The sequence below is a fragment of the Perognathus longimembris genome, chromosome 3, assembly GCF_023159225.1.
Source record: "Perognathus longimembris pacificus isolate PPM17 chromosome 3, ASM2315922v1, whole genome shotgun sequence".
Lineage (NCBI taxonomy): Eukaryota > Metazoa > Chordata > Mammalia > Rodentia > Heteromyidae > Perognathus > Perognathus longimembris.
This window is the reverse complement of record NC_063163.1, coordinates 1,426,126-1,441,026: the sequence shown is the minus strand read 5'-3', so window position 1 is coordinate 1,441,026 and position 14,901 is coordinate 1,426,126. Positions and strand designations below refer to the sequence as shown.

The 14,901-nt window shown below is 54.7% G+C and overlaps 1 protein-coding gene across 1 annotated transcript in view; it reads left to right on the top strand.

The window, feature by feature from the left end:
• The window catches only part of Col4a2 (collagen type IV alpha 2 chain), a 92,380-nt gene that overhangs the window by 26,455 nt on the left and 51,024 nt on the right, over positions 1–14,901 (top strand). The window contains 1 exon segment of the mRNA XM_048341095.1: positions 4,284–4,364. Coding sequence (XP_048197052.1) covers positions 4,284–4,364 — 81 coding nt within the window.

The following is a 14,901-nucleotide window of genomic DNA, read 5'->3' as shown; positions in this document are numbered from 1 at the left end:
CCGCTCTTGGAACTTGTGGAGGACAAAATGCTCTTTGTTTCCTCACAGATGAGTTTTGTTCTTGAAACTTCATATAAATTTGATTAATATTCACTTTCCATGCTCAAGTAGAAAATAATGGCAGGCTTTTTTTAATTTTTTTTTTTTTACTTTTATTCACATACATTTTATCCACTCTAAATGATCCTCCCCTCTGCCGGAAGCTGGGGGCTATCTTCCCAGCTCTGTGTTCTCAGTATACTGAGGGACTCTCACAGGTGGAGAAGTAGCTGGTCTTGAGAACCCTAACTATTCTGGGTGTTTTGTTTTCTGGCATTCAAGTCCTTATTCAAAAACATGTGTGTGTGTGTGTGTGTGTGTGTGTGTGTGTGTGTAAAGACACACATATTGTGTGTGTGCATGCGGCCCAGGGCCTTAAGCTCAGGGCCTGGGCTCTGTCCCTGAGCTTTGTCTCTTCTCAAGGCTAGTGCTCTACCCTTCAAGCCACAGCTCCATTTCAGGCTCAGGCACAGGTAGCTCGAGTCTGTCATCTTTGCTACTCAAGAGACGGAGATTTGCCGGGTGCCAGTGGGTCACACCTGTAATCCTAGCCACTCAGGAGGCTGAGATCTGAGGGTTGAAGTTCAAAAGCCAGCCTGGGCAGAAAAGTCCCCGTGAGACCCTGACCTCCAATGAGGTCAAAAACTCAAAAACCGGAAGTGGCACCGTGGCCCAAATGGTAGAGCGCTAACCTTGAGCACAGAGAAGCTGGGGGACAGCGCCTAGGCCTTGCGTTCAAACCCCACGACCAACATCAACAAAAGAGGTAAGATCTGAGGATTGTGATTCAAAGCCAGCTAGAGCAGGGAAGTCTGTGAGATTCCGTCTTACAAGCAGCAGAGCCAACGAGCCGGTGGCTCAAGGTACACCATTCTCTGCTTAAATCTAATAGGGAGCGCGAGCCTGAGTCTCCGTAAAATACGCTGTGTCTTCGTTATCCCAGTGGCAAAAGACAGACCACTGTCCAGTACCAACGACAAGAAAGAGACAGGCAGAAACAGAGACAGAAGGAAGAGAAAAGGAAAGGGAGGGAACGAGGAACGAAGGGAAGCAAGCCCTTTGCTAGGTACCAGTGGGTCGTGCCGTAACCCTAGCTATCCAGGAAGCTCCGTTCTGGAGGATCACAGTTGAAGGCAGAAAAGAAAGTTCGCTAGACTCCAAAGTAAGTAGTGAAAAGCAGGGCTGGAGGCATGGCTCAAGTGGTAGAGTACCAGCCTAGCAAACCCCGGTATGATCGGGCCACTGGAGCCCATGAGCCTTTTTCAGTTGGGATAAAGGCCGTGCAGAGGCCTCGTGGGTCGGCTTATCTGAGTGGGCCTCCCTGGTGCTCCTGCCCCGGGGAACTTCACCCCCTCGGCTGCCGCGGGGGGCGAAGGCCGTGGCCCGCACACCTGCGAGGGTCTCACGGAGCCAGGGCCCGGGATCCAGGCTGGGACGTTGCCGCCCCCGGTTTTCAGACTCCACGTGGGACGTTGGTGGGGTTTGCGTCCGTGTTTCTTTTTTTTGACCTGAGATTTTTGTCAACGAGAAGAGGAAAGCATCGCGGAGGAAAAGGTCCCCGCAGGGTCCCCAGTGGAGTACAGTCCCGGGCCCAGGCCCCGCGGGAGCCTGCCGTTTTTCTTAAGCTTGACAAGCAGTTGGGCCGGGGCTGCGCTGGACGGTGAACTGGGGGATGGACTGGCGGTGTTGGAATAAGGACGGGGACCTGGGGCCGGGCCCCACGGAGCAGCTTGGGGATGGCTCTGAGCCTCACGTCCTACCGGGGGAATGTGGAGGCCCTGTCGGTGCGAGCCTGTCTGGCGTGCACACCCAGCGCCAACGAGTAAATATTTCTGTGCGCCTTGGAGACCAGGCGCTCCGCAGCAGCGCCGAGGCTCTCATCCATGCCAGGATTCGTGAGTCTCCCCAGACGACAGGTGCATGTTGGTGGGCGCGCACGCACGCACGCACGCACGCACAGCTGGAATGGCCGGGGCAGACACGGGGTGCTTCCTGAAGGACTGCCCCTCGGGGCGTCACGCAATTTGCACACCGCCGGGAAGGCAGCCGCGTGGAGAGGCCCCGAGTGCTGTCCCGCCTGCTTCCAAAAGCAAGCAGGGTATTCAGCGTGGAGCAGGTAACCACTGAAGTCCAGAGAGCGTCCTAAATTTAGACGAGCGGGTCTGTCCGATGGATTTAAAGCCGTTAAAATCACGTCCGCCGTTGATGTAAACGCAAGGCCCTGGCGGGTACCTCTGGAATCCGAATTTAGAATGGCATGTGGAACGCCAGATGTAGACCGTGAGCGGTCCCCGCCCGCTGCGGCCACAGGAGCCCCTTTCCTTTCCACACGGCTGTCAAGGGAATGATTGGGTGAGCCAGGGACACCTGCCAAGGCCCCTCTTGTCAGGGCCCTTCCCTGCCAGGAGACACGAGGTGAGCCAGCCCTCTTGGCATCCCGGCGTTGGAGTGACGTGTGAAGCCCTCAGCTCAGTGTGGGGCTCTGCTTCTAGAAATCCCATCCTCAAACCCCCTAGGACTTAGGAGCCCCGATGTAGACACACACGGAAGCTCTGAAAAAATGGCAGATAGCTGCAATCCGGGGCGTTTCTATCTGTCTGTTTCCTCTTTCCCTGTGCAACCCAAGTTGTGTTCTGCCCTTAAAAAGAGATGGGGCGCACTCATGAAGTGCTAGTTTCTTGGAAGGATTTGATGCTGCTGTGTCGGGTTCAGGGGGAAATCTTCAGCTAGTAACCAGTGCACCGGGTACTAGATTAAATATGACGTATCACCAAGGCATTGGGGAAAAAAAAAAATGTGCAACTATGAAGCGAGAGCTGTCGGGTGGAGCATGGTTAGCCGAACAGGAGGTTTTGTCATCTGAGTAAAAATAGCCCTGAGGGATTGCAGAGGCCCGAGGCAAACTCTGGCTGAGTCAGAAGTGTGTCTGTCCTGCACGTCTGTCGGGCGTGTGGAAGAAGGCTCTGCGGAGGGCAGGGTCACGGGGCGAGCCGGCCGCGTGGGCACAGGGATGTGGCCGTGCACTGCCCGGCAGAGCCACCGGGGTGGAAAACGTCCAAGGGTGCCGTCGTCCGCCGAGTTCTGCTCGCGCGAGGTCTGGCCAGTGAGCGGCAGAGGCCGAGCGCCCGCGGGGACCTTCAGGTCTAAGTGCCAGGGACACTGGGGCTCGGCCAGGCCGCCCCGCCTTGGGGGCGGGGGAGACCAGGAATGAGGTCAGGGTGCCTCCTGCGATCTCACAGCGTCGGTGCTCAGGACCGCGCGCCCGCTCTGTGAAAGGGAGAACCCCAAGACTTGGCCACACACACGGCCAGCTGACCCCCGAGCCCTGCTGTGATCCGCAGAGCTGAGCTTGGGAGGGAGAGACGCTTTCTCCCCGTCGGAACGGTCGAGCCGGAGAACTCCTTCGGCTACCCGCTCGGCTCGTGTAAGAGTTGTCTCTGAAGTCACCGGGGGCCAGGTAGCTCACGCCCGTGAGCCCGACTCCTCGGGAGGCTGTGCTCTAAGGTGTGCGGTTTGAAGCCGGCCCCGTCAGGAGAGTCCGTGAGACTCTCGTCTCCAGTTCACCAGCAGAAGAGCCGGGCGCGGAGAGGTGGCTCGAGCGTCAACTTTGTGTGAACAAGCCGAGAGTCAGTTCCAGCCCCAGTGCCAGCGCATACATGTACCCACGCACGCACGCGCACACACACACACGCACGATGTCCCTGCCAGCCAGTACTTAGGAGTACTAGGTCCCCAGTCGTTCTTCCCGGCCACCCCATCAGTGCCCTGTCAGTAGGAGGGGCAGGGCGGGCTTTCCTACAGTTGTGCCACACTGAAGTGTTGGGTCCAAGTCCAAGGTCAAGAGGCTGACCCAGTCCCCTAGACCTGCTCCCGCCGGCCTGTGGCTGCCCTTCTCCAGGTGGACTTGCGTCTCCAGACACCGTGGGGCGTGCTCCGCACACCCTGGGAGACTTGGGCGTGCTCTCCTCGTTCCTCTGGAAGGGCTGTGGCCCCCGAGGGACAGCGGTGAGCCATCGTAGGCTCCTGGACTGTGACAAGCACACCAGTCTTAGGCAGGACGTGGCGGATGGGCGTGGTCAGGGCCCGGGCAGGGCTGCGAATCTCTCCACGAAGTCTTGCTGAGAACCTGAAAGTGCCCTAAAGATGCTTCTGGAACGTGCTGAATGAAGTCCTTCTGGGTAGGGAGGGCCTGCGGCTGCTCTGACCCCATCGGTAACTGTCGGCTCTGTGTTCGATTCCTGCAGGGTGTGAAGAAGTTGGATGTGCCCTGCGGAGGGAGAGACTGCAGCGGCGGCTGCCAGTGCTACCCAGAGAAAGGAGGCCGGGTAAGTGTGCGCGTGCGCAGTCTCCATCTGCTGCTCTGGTCACCTACACGCTCTGCTGAGAAGCCTAATACACACACACACACACGCACACACACACACACACACACACACGGAGTGGGCCAGAGGACGATGCAAACTCGAGTCTGTTGCTATTGCCTTCCTTTTTCTTATTCACTGTTCTAAATGCACACAGTCACCCCTCGGTACCCACAGGGCACTGAGTCCCAGACCCCGTGGAAATAACCAGAGGATTCTCAAAACTGCTGTAGAAGACAGCCGGATTTTTATTTTTTGTGTAGCCAATGCATATCTTCCCATATACTTAATCATCTCCAGATTACTTACAAAAAAAACGCAATGTAACTGCTGTGTAAATGGAGGTGTTACTGTGTTGGTTGGGGAAGAAGGACAAGAGCAAAAGGTTGATATGTACTCAGAGCAGGGACTTCATTTCGATTTCAAATATTTTTCAATCCATGGTCCGTTGAACCGGATGGCACAAATCCAGAGGTACGGAGAGCTGGCTGTAAGTGTGTGTATGTGAATGTGTAAATAAGTGGATGTGTGGATGTGTGTCAATGCAATGATGAAGCGTCCTTATAATTTACCTAAACGCACACACTGTGTAAAAATATTAGGTGGCGGAACAGATCGCAGCGTAGGCGTTAAAGGAGGAGAATCTCGAGACCGGTGACGCCTCCACAGATAGAGAATCCAGGTTCAGATCACGCGTTCTCGGGTTCTGTGAATGCCCCGACACAGCGCACTTCGTAGAGAAGGAGGGGGAAGCCCGCCCTTGGTCACCTCACCCTGCAGGGCTCAAAACATTGCCCTGTAGTGGACTCGACACGTTCCGCGTTCAACGGACGTGACTGGTGTCTGATTCTCCATCTTTAAAATGGCAGTGTTGGCGTTCCTTTCTTATTTTAAGGTGACAGCATTTAGCAGGGGTAGCTTGGTGTGCACAAGGACTCCTTCAGTGCCCAGTGCCGTAAAACAAATCTTAAAGAAAACATTGTCTTGTTTGGTTTTGGTGCCGGCTCTGGGGCTTGAACTCGGGGCCTGAGCACTGTCCCTTAGTGCCGAGCCTGGTGCTCTGCCGCTTGAGCCACATCTCCCCTTCTGGCCCTTCGGTAGTTAATTGAAGATAAGAGTTTCGTGGACTTCCCCGCCCTGGCTGACTGTGAACCGTGGTCATCAGATCTCAGCCTCCCGAGTAGCTGGGAGACAGGCGTGAGCCCTGGTTCGACGATATTCCTATTGCTATGTCCGAGCCCAGGTTTGAGGGGCCGGGGAGGGCAAAGTCCTGTGTCCATCCCTGCCCTGTCTCCTCCGTCTCCTTGCTTGTCTGCACTTGGTGCACGAGCACACGCTGTGTAGCTCTCGAGAGCTCCTGAGTGAACTGCCCCCGCCGAGGTTGGTTTTCTGGCGTCTCTCCCACGAGGCGCCTGCGCCTGTTTTTTTAGCCATTGCCAGGCAAGGGGAAACCATGAGCCCTCTGGTCATCTGGATTAACACCCAGCTGGCCTTGCCACTAAGGTCCTACTAGGGATGATGGGGGGTGGGGCAGTCCACTCTGAGGGGTACCCCAGGGGCCGCTCCACCCGTGTCCCCACACTTGATGGCTTGACAGGCTAGAGCGCAGCTCTCCCCGGTGCCTGTCCTGAGAGCAGCCACCGAGAGTGTTCCGTCCGTCAGCTCCCAGGCCGAGTGAGTGCCCCGGTACATTGGAGAGGAAGATGATAGGCATGGCTGATGTTCAGAGCTGGAGAGAGCAGCGGCTCCATTGACCAGGGCTGTGTACTAGATGGCTGAAGATGTCTTCTGGTATATTACTGAAGATACGTGTGCATGTGTGCGTGCACACGCGCATGCACACGTGTGTATGCTAGTACTAGGGCTTGAACTCAGGGCCTAGGCACTTCCTCTTGGCTTTTTTGCTTAAGCCTGGCACTCTACTGCTTGAGCCAACCTCCACTTCCAGCTCTCCCCTCTCCCCCCGCCCCCCTCCCACCCGTCCTGGGGCTTAAATTCAGGGCCTGGGCACTGTCTCTGAGCTTTTCTGCTCAAGGCTAGCACTCTACGACGTGAGCCACCGCGCCACTTCCGGCTTCGTGGCGGTGAAGTCTCACGGACTTTCCCGTCTGGGCGGGCTAAGCCCTCCATCCTCAGGTCGCAGCCTCCCGAGTCGCTAGGATTACGGACGCGAGCCACAGGCTCCCGGCAAGATGGTTGTTATTAGACAGATGCATTTATTTCTCTACAAGCTAGATTCGATTTCAGATCTATTGCCACCTAATCTATGTGGGTGAAACACTTACTCGTGGAAAGGTGTATGCAGAATGTGGTTCCTTGGCAAGCAGGGTCATTTCTGCCCCACTTCTGGTTTAGGCTGTATTTTTTTTTTTTAAGTCGCACATAAAAATAGCAGCTGGTGGAGGCTGCTGTCCAGAGCGCGGAGCTGCGTGCAGACTTTGTTCTTTCCCACAGCTTCCCCTGGGGTCTCTGATCCTGGATTTTCCCCACGGTGCTACTGCGGCCGCGGTGGTGGAGGCACGCCGCCCGCCCTCCCCGGCCCCGGCTAACCCGGCCTTATATGGACACAGCACCCAAGTCCTCCGCGGTGACAGCCAGCCGCAGAGTCTGTGAGGCGGGGGAACTCTGGGACACCCAGCAGAAGTCGCACGTGCGTGTGAAGTGAGCTCCCAATGAGTTCTCCCGTTACCCAGAGAAGGAGCTTTGTGTAAAATGTCTTCCCGCGGGGCACAGGGGATTCCCACGCAAGGAGCTCCGGGGACACACCTCATTCCAGCAAGCAGGGGCAAGCAGGAGCTATGGAGGACCCCCCCCCCCCAAGCTCCATCAGAGCTGAGGCAGCACGGAAGGGCGATCATCCACCTCTTCTCCTGGACAAATAAGTTAGTTAATAACAAATGACTGCAGACCTTGATGTCGGGTGACCGGCTATAGCTACATGGCATACTAGAGGAACTGTGAATTCCAAGCCCTCATTCGCTGACTCCTTTGAAGGCCAAGGGACCGGTCCACCGCGTGTGTGTGTGTGTGTGTGTGTGTGTGTGTGTGTGTGTGTGTGTGTGTTTTCCTAAGCCAATCTTGGAGCTTAAACTCAGAGCCTAGGCACTGTCCCTGGGCTTTTGCGTCCAAGGCTAGAGATCTACCACTTGAACTACAGCTCTATGTCTGACTTTTTTTTTTTTTTTTTTTGGTGGTTAATTGGAGGCAAGAGGGTCCTAGACTTTCCCGTTTGGGCTGGCTTTGAACCACAATCCTCAGATCCCAACCTCCTGAGTAACTAGGATTACGGGCGTGAGCCACGGGCACCCAGCTAGTTTCTTTGTCTTAGTGTCTTTAGGTAGTTGTACAAAGGGGTCACCGTTCAACAAATTCGTTTATTAAGTACAGTGCCTCGATCAAAGTTGTCTCTCCTAACCCAGCCCATCCCTCCCACTTATCCGATTTTATTTTCACATGGGTATAGTGAATATTATGACTGTGTTCGCTCACCCTTCCTCTCTCTTTTCTTTTCTGTTCCTTTCCCCTCTTGCCTCCGCGGAAGGCCGTTGAGTGGGACTCTTGTGGGATCTCTGCAGTCGGGTTGTGGCCGTCGATGGGGGGGGGGGGGGGGCGGCCGGGCGACAGGTTCCGCCGGCGGCGGCGGTGGCAGCTTTGCCCCCTGAGAGGCCGCGGCGTCAGCTTCAGCTCTTGTCACTTAGCGCGTTCCGGGAGACGTTGCTTTCTCCCCATAAGCTCCGTCACAGAGGCTACCTCAGCCTTCTTCTGACGTCCGCCTTCGCAGAAGCAAGCAGATCTCTCACGAGCCAGCGGCCGCTGAGGTAGCTTGGGAAGGAGTCGGAGGGACAAACGGCCCCGACCATGCGCAGAGGGGAAAAGTTGCCCTGTCATCATCGGGCCCGGAGCCAGTGACACATCCCCTCCGTCCTCCCTCCAGCCAACCCCTCCAGCTCCCTCCCAGGCCCGACGGCCAGAGCCACTACCTCAGGGACTAGACTGCCAGGGGGTTTCCGTGGCAACCTCCGCTCACAAAGCGCGACGGGCCGCACGTGGTGTTTAGCTGTTGTATTTTTCCATGCACCTAAGAATTTCCCACACGTTATGGGTCCCTGGACATGGGTCAAATTATTCTTAACCTCTCAAAATTCCTTAAATTCAACAATGTAAATCAAAGTGGGAAAACAAAACATGGACGCTAAGTGAAGCATGAACGCAGGGCTCTTAGGAAAGGAATGGAGATGGACGCATGATGGAGGGATGGGTGGACGGATAGACAGACAGACGGATGGATAGAGGGAACACGGGAAATTCCTGGTTCTTCGATCTCTTGCTTTGGATCAGAAGGCCTGGGGTGGGATGGAAAGGGCCCAGAGCTTCAGAGCCTGAAGCTCTCGTTCATCATCTGTGGGGTCTTCTCTCCGAGGGGGGCTGTGGTCTTGCTAATGGCCTCTCCTCTTGTGCACTGTCTGTCATCACCACCAGCTTTCCTTATGCATAACCAGGAACTTGAAAACAAAACTGGATTTTCTCTTTGCCATGACTCACTAGGGGTATGAAAGCTGAAGGCTCCCTGTCTCTTCTGGGTGCTGACCTCTCGGTAGGACATCTCTTAAAGAATCAGGGGGCCTAGGCGAGCACTCCCAGCATGGCCGAGCTTTAGGTTTGACTTCACTTGTTTCAAACTGAAGCACGAATGCACCGGCTTCCAGAGGGTTCTCATCCTAAACGTGAGTTCCAGTGGGGCCAGGCTGGGCGGGGGAGGAGGAGGAGCAGGGAGAGCCAGAGACAATGAGCTCCTCACCAGTGCCGCAGAGTGTTCTAGATTGTACGTCCTGGGTAAGAATAGAACAATACAAATCAATGCCAAAGAGTGTTCTAGATTGTATATCCTGGGTAAGAATAGAACAATACAAGTCAATGCCGAAGAGTGTTCTAGATTGTACGTCCTGGGTAAGAATAGAACAATACAAATCAATGCCAAAGAGTGTTCTAGATTGTATATCCTGGGTAAGAATAGAACAATACAAGTCAATGCCGAAGAGTGTTCTAGATTGTATGTCCTGGGTAAGAATAGAACAATACAAAGACAAGGGTTTATGAACGTAAGACCAGGATGTGAGCCCTATTGGGCTTATATCTTTACTGGAAAAAAAAATGTTATCTCAAAAGTAAACAGGGCCAAGTCCCCATGTGTTAGAAACGCTGACTGCCTAGAATGTGTCAGTCAGCTGAGACTGGATTTTCTTACGGGTTCACCATCCCAACCTCTGTGCCTTCACCCCTGGCCTCAGGGGATTTGTCCTTGCTTTTCCAGCACGAGCTCCGCTTAGACCCCTTAATTCACGTCTGAAAACAGCTGGGCTGGTGGCTGCACTACGGGCAGTCCTGATTGCCCATGAAGTGGCTCTTCCTTTCTTTCCAGCAAAGTATTCGTGGCATCTTCTTACAGTTAGAATCGTGTGTGTGTGTGTGTGTGTGTGTGTGTGTGTGTGTGTGCTGGGGCTTGAACTCAGGGCCTGGGTGCTCTTAACAAACTGTGGTGGCAATGAATTTGTTGTTCCTTTGGGGAAGAGAGAAGCAATTGCGGTTTCTGCCTCTCGCTCTACCCTTTCTCTCCCTTCCCCAGTAGAATGAATAGTGTATTAAAAGATATTGTAACAATTCAGGATTTAATACGAGCAAGGCCGGTAGACTCTCGTCCTCAAGGAGATAGACGTGATTAAAATCCTAGGGTGACAAGATCTTACCACCCCTTCATGGACTAGACTGAAAGGCCCTTGCTGTACGCAGATCTGGTGCTGGTAAGTCGGGGCCGGGTCTGCGGTGCGGCTGGGTTGTGGAGTATGGACGCAGCTCATACACGGCTCTGGCTTCATCCCAGCTCCTCTACATTCCCAGAAATTCAGTGTTTAAAGAAAAGGTGTTTCTGGGGCTGGGACTGTGCCTTAAGGGTAGAGTGATTGCCTATGACACTTGAAGCCCTGGGTTCGATTCCTCAGCACCCCATAAACAGGAAGTGGCGCTGTGGCTCCAGAGGTAGAGTGCTATAGCCTTGAGCACAAAGAAGCCAGGGACAGCGCTCAGGCCCAGAGTCCAAGCCCGGGGACTGGCCAGAAGAGGTATTTCTGTTATCTTTGATGTCATTATTTCCTTTATCGGAAACATGATAAGCTTTGCCATGATTGGCCATCGTATCAGGAAAATGCTTAATAGGAACTGTGTGAAAGCCTTTGGTGAAAGTTAACCAAAGTTAACTAGCTGCACCCTAGCCATTATCCACCTCAGCAGAATCAGGAACACCCCAAACTGCTTACAGGAACGGCTCAGTCGACATTTGATCGCCAGGGCAGCTGGGCAAACGCCCGTGTGTGCGCCCCGACACCCTTGGTGATGACTAACTGCAGGCTGGACGCGGAACCTGAGCGCCCAGGAAGGACGAGCGGTGTCCTCGCGCGCTCTCTACCCACGCCTCGCCCCGTGAGGAGCCGTGTTCCCCTTCACACCCCAAAAAATGCTTGGCAGCCTCCGCCACATTCTTTCGTAATGAACACTTCAGCTTCTCGTCTGGCTCGAGACGTCGCTAACGGCCGTTGATTACCGCAGGGCCGAGAGCACTCAGAATCCCTGTGCCTTGTCTCCTGCCCTAGAGGGGCAAAGCCCCTGACTTTCTGACGGGGCCTCAGACCCTCCGGGCCCCTCTGGGTTTGTCGTCAGACCAACCCACAAGTCTAGAGAAAAATTAGCCACTGTTGCTATTGCCCTATCGGGGTTTCTGGTTGGCCAGATGTGTTCTGGGGAGGGGGGGGTAGGGGAGGGGGGGGACTCCCTGATCATTTGATCAGCACTGGTCATTTTCTGGGTTGCAGAAGTGCAGACATGCCCTGTGGCTCGCCGCCGCCGCCGCGGGTGAGGCTGAGGGGCCTTCCTGCTGGGATTCAGCCCGCGCGCGCCCCTGCAGGGAGATGGGTATCCACACCAGGACCGGGGCAAATCAGCCGGGCCCCGGGCCGGTGCCGGCCATCTGGGGACTGACCCTGCTTCCAGGAAAGGCAAACACAGGTGTCGGTTCCCAGGGATGATGCAGAAGGCATAACCAAGGTCCTGATGCCAGCGCGCCTCACACAGCCCCGCGGGCTGGCTGAGTACAGAGCTCCGAAGCCAGGGCTCGCCCTCCGCTTCTCAGCAGCCGGATGAAGCCCCCGCTTCACCATTTTTGGTGGGCGGCTCTGACAAACGGGGTGATGCCGCCTTTCTCCCTTTCTGCTGTCCTCAGAGACCTTTGTTCTGCTCTACGTACTCCTAGTTCACAGTTAGTAAACGGCTTCAGGATTTCTAGAAAAAGACCAGGCCGAAGCCGTTCCTAAACGTGGCGCGCTTTCTGAAGCCCGCTGTAAACGAACGGAGGGGAAATGCTGACTTTGCCTGCCTTGTACATTGTCTGGGATGCTAGCTCTTCAAGTGGGAATGGCAGCCATGCTAGTCTGCCAGTCTGGACGATCTCTAGAAAGGAAGGGGAAGAAGGCTAAAGGGAAAAGAGAGACAGACAGACAGAGAGCTCATACTTCAGAGTTAGTCTGTGCAAGAGTATAAATGTTTGTCCTTGAAAGCGGGTCTCTAGCTGAAACCACATTTTTAGACGCCAGGCCCAAAGGAGTCCCCTGGGAAGTGTGGCCTGTCACCTCTATATGCCAAGTAAAGAGACACCACGGAAGAGCGAGAGGAGAGTTGTTACACGTCAGCCCTTGGGTGCATCTTCACCATCTTCGAGGGCTCCGATTCTGGCTTCAAGGTTACACAGGGAAAATGGGGGGCCGAGGGTGAGAAAGGTTTGCACACAGCTGAAGCAGCAGCGTCGGGTCAGAGCTGGGGACGGGTTGATCGTTGGAGTGGTCTGTGGCTTTGGCTGTTCCCCGCAAGGTGACCAGAAGAAGGCTTTGCCCGTCTGAGGGGAAGTTTGTCAGCGCGTGTTGATCGGTGGGTGACTCCTGAGTGCTTGAGGAGGGACTGGCCCCCGTCTAGGGGCACAGATGCGAAGGGCGGGAGCCGTGGGCCCGGCTTCTCTCCCGCTCCCGGTGACTTCACGGGCATAGCAGAAGCAGCCTAGGCGATGACTGCAGTCGTGACGGCTGATAGGTTGTCGTGAAAACGGGTAGGTTATCCTGTGAAGTCTTGAAATTACTGTTCCATGTTCTTCTGTACATGGTAAAACAATAACCAGAGGCAAATATGGTAACTACAGTGACCGTCGGACCCCTTTGAGGGGCTCTTCTGGACGTGGCACCTCCCTGCACACGGGCAGTGGGGACTCAGCAAGTAGGGGGGTGAGGGGGGGTCTTCTCCTCTTCTCTCTGTAACGCCCAGGTCCCCCTCCCTCACCCTTGCTTCTCAAAGGGCAAGATGCCACCACACATCAATCATTGCAATCAGAGCAGACATTAAATAGAGTTTAATGTTCTCTCCTTTTGGTTTGGTTTGGTTTGGTTTGGTGTTGCCGGTCTTGAGCCTTGAACTCCAGACCCGGGGTAGGACTCTACCACTTGAGCTACAGCGCCACTTTCCAGCTTTTTCTATAATTAATTAATCGGAGATAAGAGTCTCGTGGTCTTTCCTGCCTGGGCTGGCTGCAAACCTCAGTCCTCAGATCTCAGCCTCCAGAGTAGCTAGGATTTCAGCCATGAGCCACCGTTCTGTTATTCTTTTTTTATATTAAAACTGTTACTCATTTGGAAGGGGGGCTGTTCCTCATACTGGGGCTTGAACTCAGGGCCTGGGTACCGTCCCTTAGCTTCTTCCACTGAAGGCTGGCATTCTACCACGTGAGCCACAGCTCGACCTCTGGCTTTGTGGTCGGTAATTAGAGATGAAAGACTCACGGGCTTCCTTGCCCACGCTGGCTTTGAACCGTGATCCGAGGATCTCAGCCTCCTGAATAGCTAGGATTACAGGTGGGAGCCACCGGTACCTGGCTCAAATGGCTACTTTCAAATGTTTAGACAGTTCAAAATGGTCCCAAGCCCTCCTGAGCCCCCGAGCTGGCTGCGGCCGGCTGTGAGCCCTCGGGCTCCGCTCCGGAGCCGGCTCCTTGTAGACAACCAGATCCTTCCGGTCCTCAGGTCTCTGACTCACATGGGAAATAAAAGCCAGCCTTCCAAAGGCCACAGGTCCCCACTGCTTAGGGACATCACACTGTCTCGGCCCCCTTCCTCTCTGTCTCCAGCCGAGACCCTAGCTTCTAGAAGGATCCAAGCTGAAATAACCCTCCCGGCAGCCCCCACGCAAGCTTGCCTGCATGTCTGTGGCGCGGGGCTGAGGCAGCGAAGATACCACACACACACACACACACACACCCCAAACCCCACAGGAACAAGGCGTTGGTGACTCCAGAACACTCTTAACATGGATTGGTCCTAAAGGTTTGGACCAGAAAGAAAGAAAAAGGAAAATAGAATGGCCTGGAAGTAATTAGCGCTGGGTAAATAAGATGTGTGGCCCGCGGGGGCCCCAGTGACATTGGCCTAGCCAGCGTCGGGGTTTCTTATTACCCTGTTGTTCTTGTGAGCCTCCAAGCTCAAAATCTGGCTTAAATAAAGAAGCAGCCGCTGCGATGAAGTTAGCCTCTCTGTAATTAAAAATTAAAGTGCTGGCTTGTTTCCGCTCTTTGTAGGGAGATGTATGTCAAGTGGGGGTTGTGGCTGCTTCTTAAAGCCCTGTGAAGAGAACAGATGGCTCGCCAGTGTCTGCACACACACACGCACGCACACACACACACACACACACACACACACACACACACACACACACACACACCAGAACCAGGCCGCCGTGGGCTTGGTGGCGGGAAGCTCGCGTGGCCTCCAAGGACCAGTGCAGTGCACACTGATTTGGACCCTGGGGTCACAGGATCTGGAGAGCCCCCGGGAGCAGCTCCCTTTTGTTCCTGATGGCGGTTAACCTTCTGCTTGTTTCAGTGCACGCTTCAGAAGTGACTACATACAGCACAGGGGACTCCTGCCCAGAGGGCAGCCCAGGGCGTAAATCAAACCGACTTTACACTGTGCCCCCTTGCAACCTAAGGAGGGGAGGGCATTCCAGCCGCAGAGGAAGCCGGCCTTCCTGCCCTCCCAGCCTTGGGGGGGGGGGGGCAATGTCTTCGTCATTTCATACCTGAAGTTTTACAACTGTTTGCACTTCCCTCCCGCAGTGATAGACCAGACTGATTGGCCTAGAATACCTGCCAGTCTACTCCCCAACCATATTTCCAAGGAGGGTGGGTAGAAGGATACTTCTGAGGCACAAGAATATATCTGAGCCCCCAGAATGCCCATCACCCTCAGTTAGCTCCAGGAAGGAAGGCCTCTTTCCTTTTCATTTGATGGGGGGGGGCGGGGGAACGAAGAAAAAATCAGAATAGGCCAGTTGTCTATCTGTTCAGCGTGAAATGCATAGGGCATAGTTGCATATTATACAAAATAAATTAAATCTTACACGGTGAACCAAAGCCGGG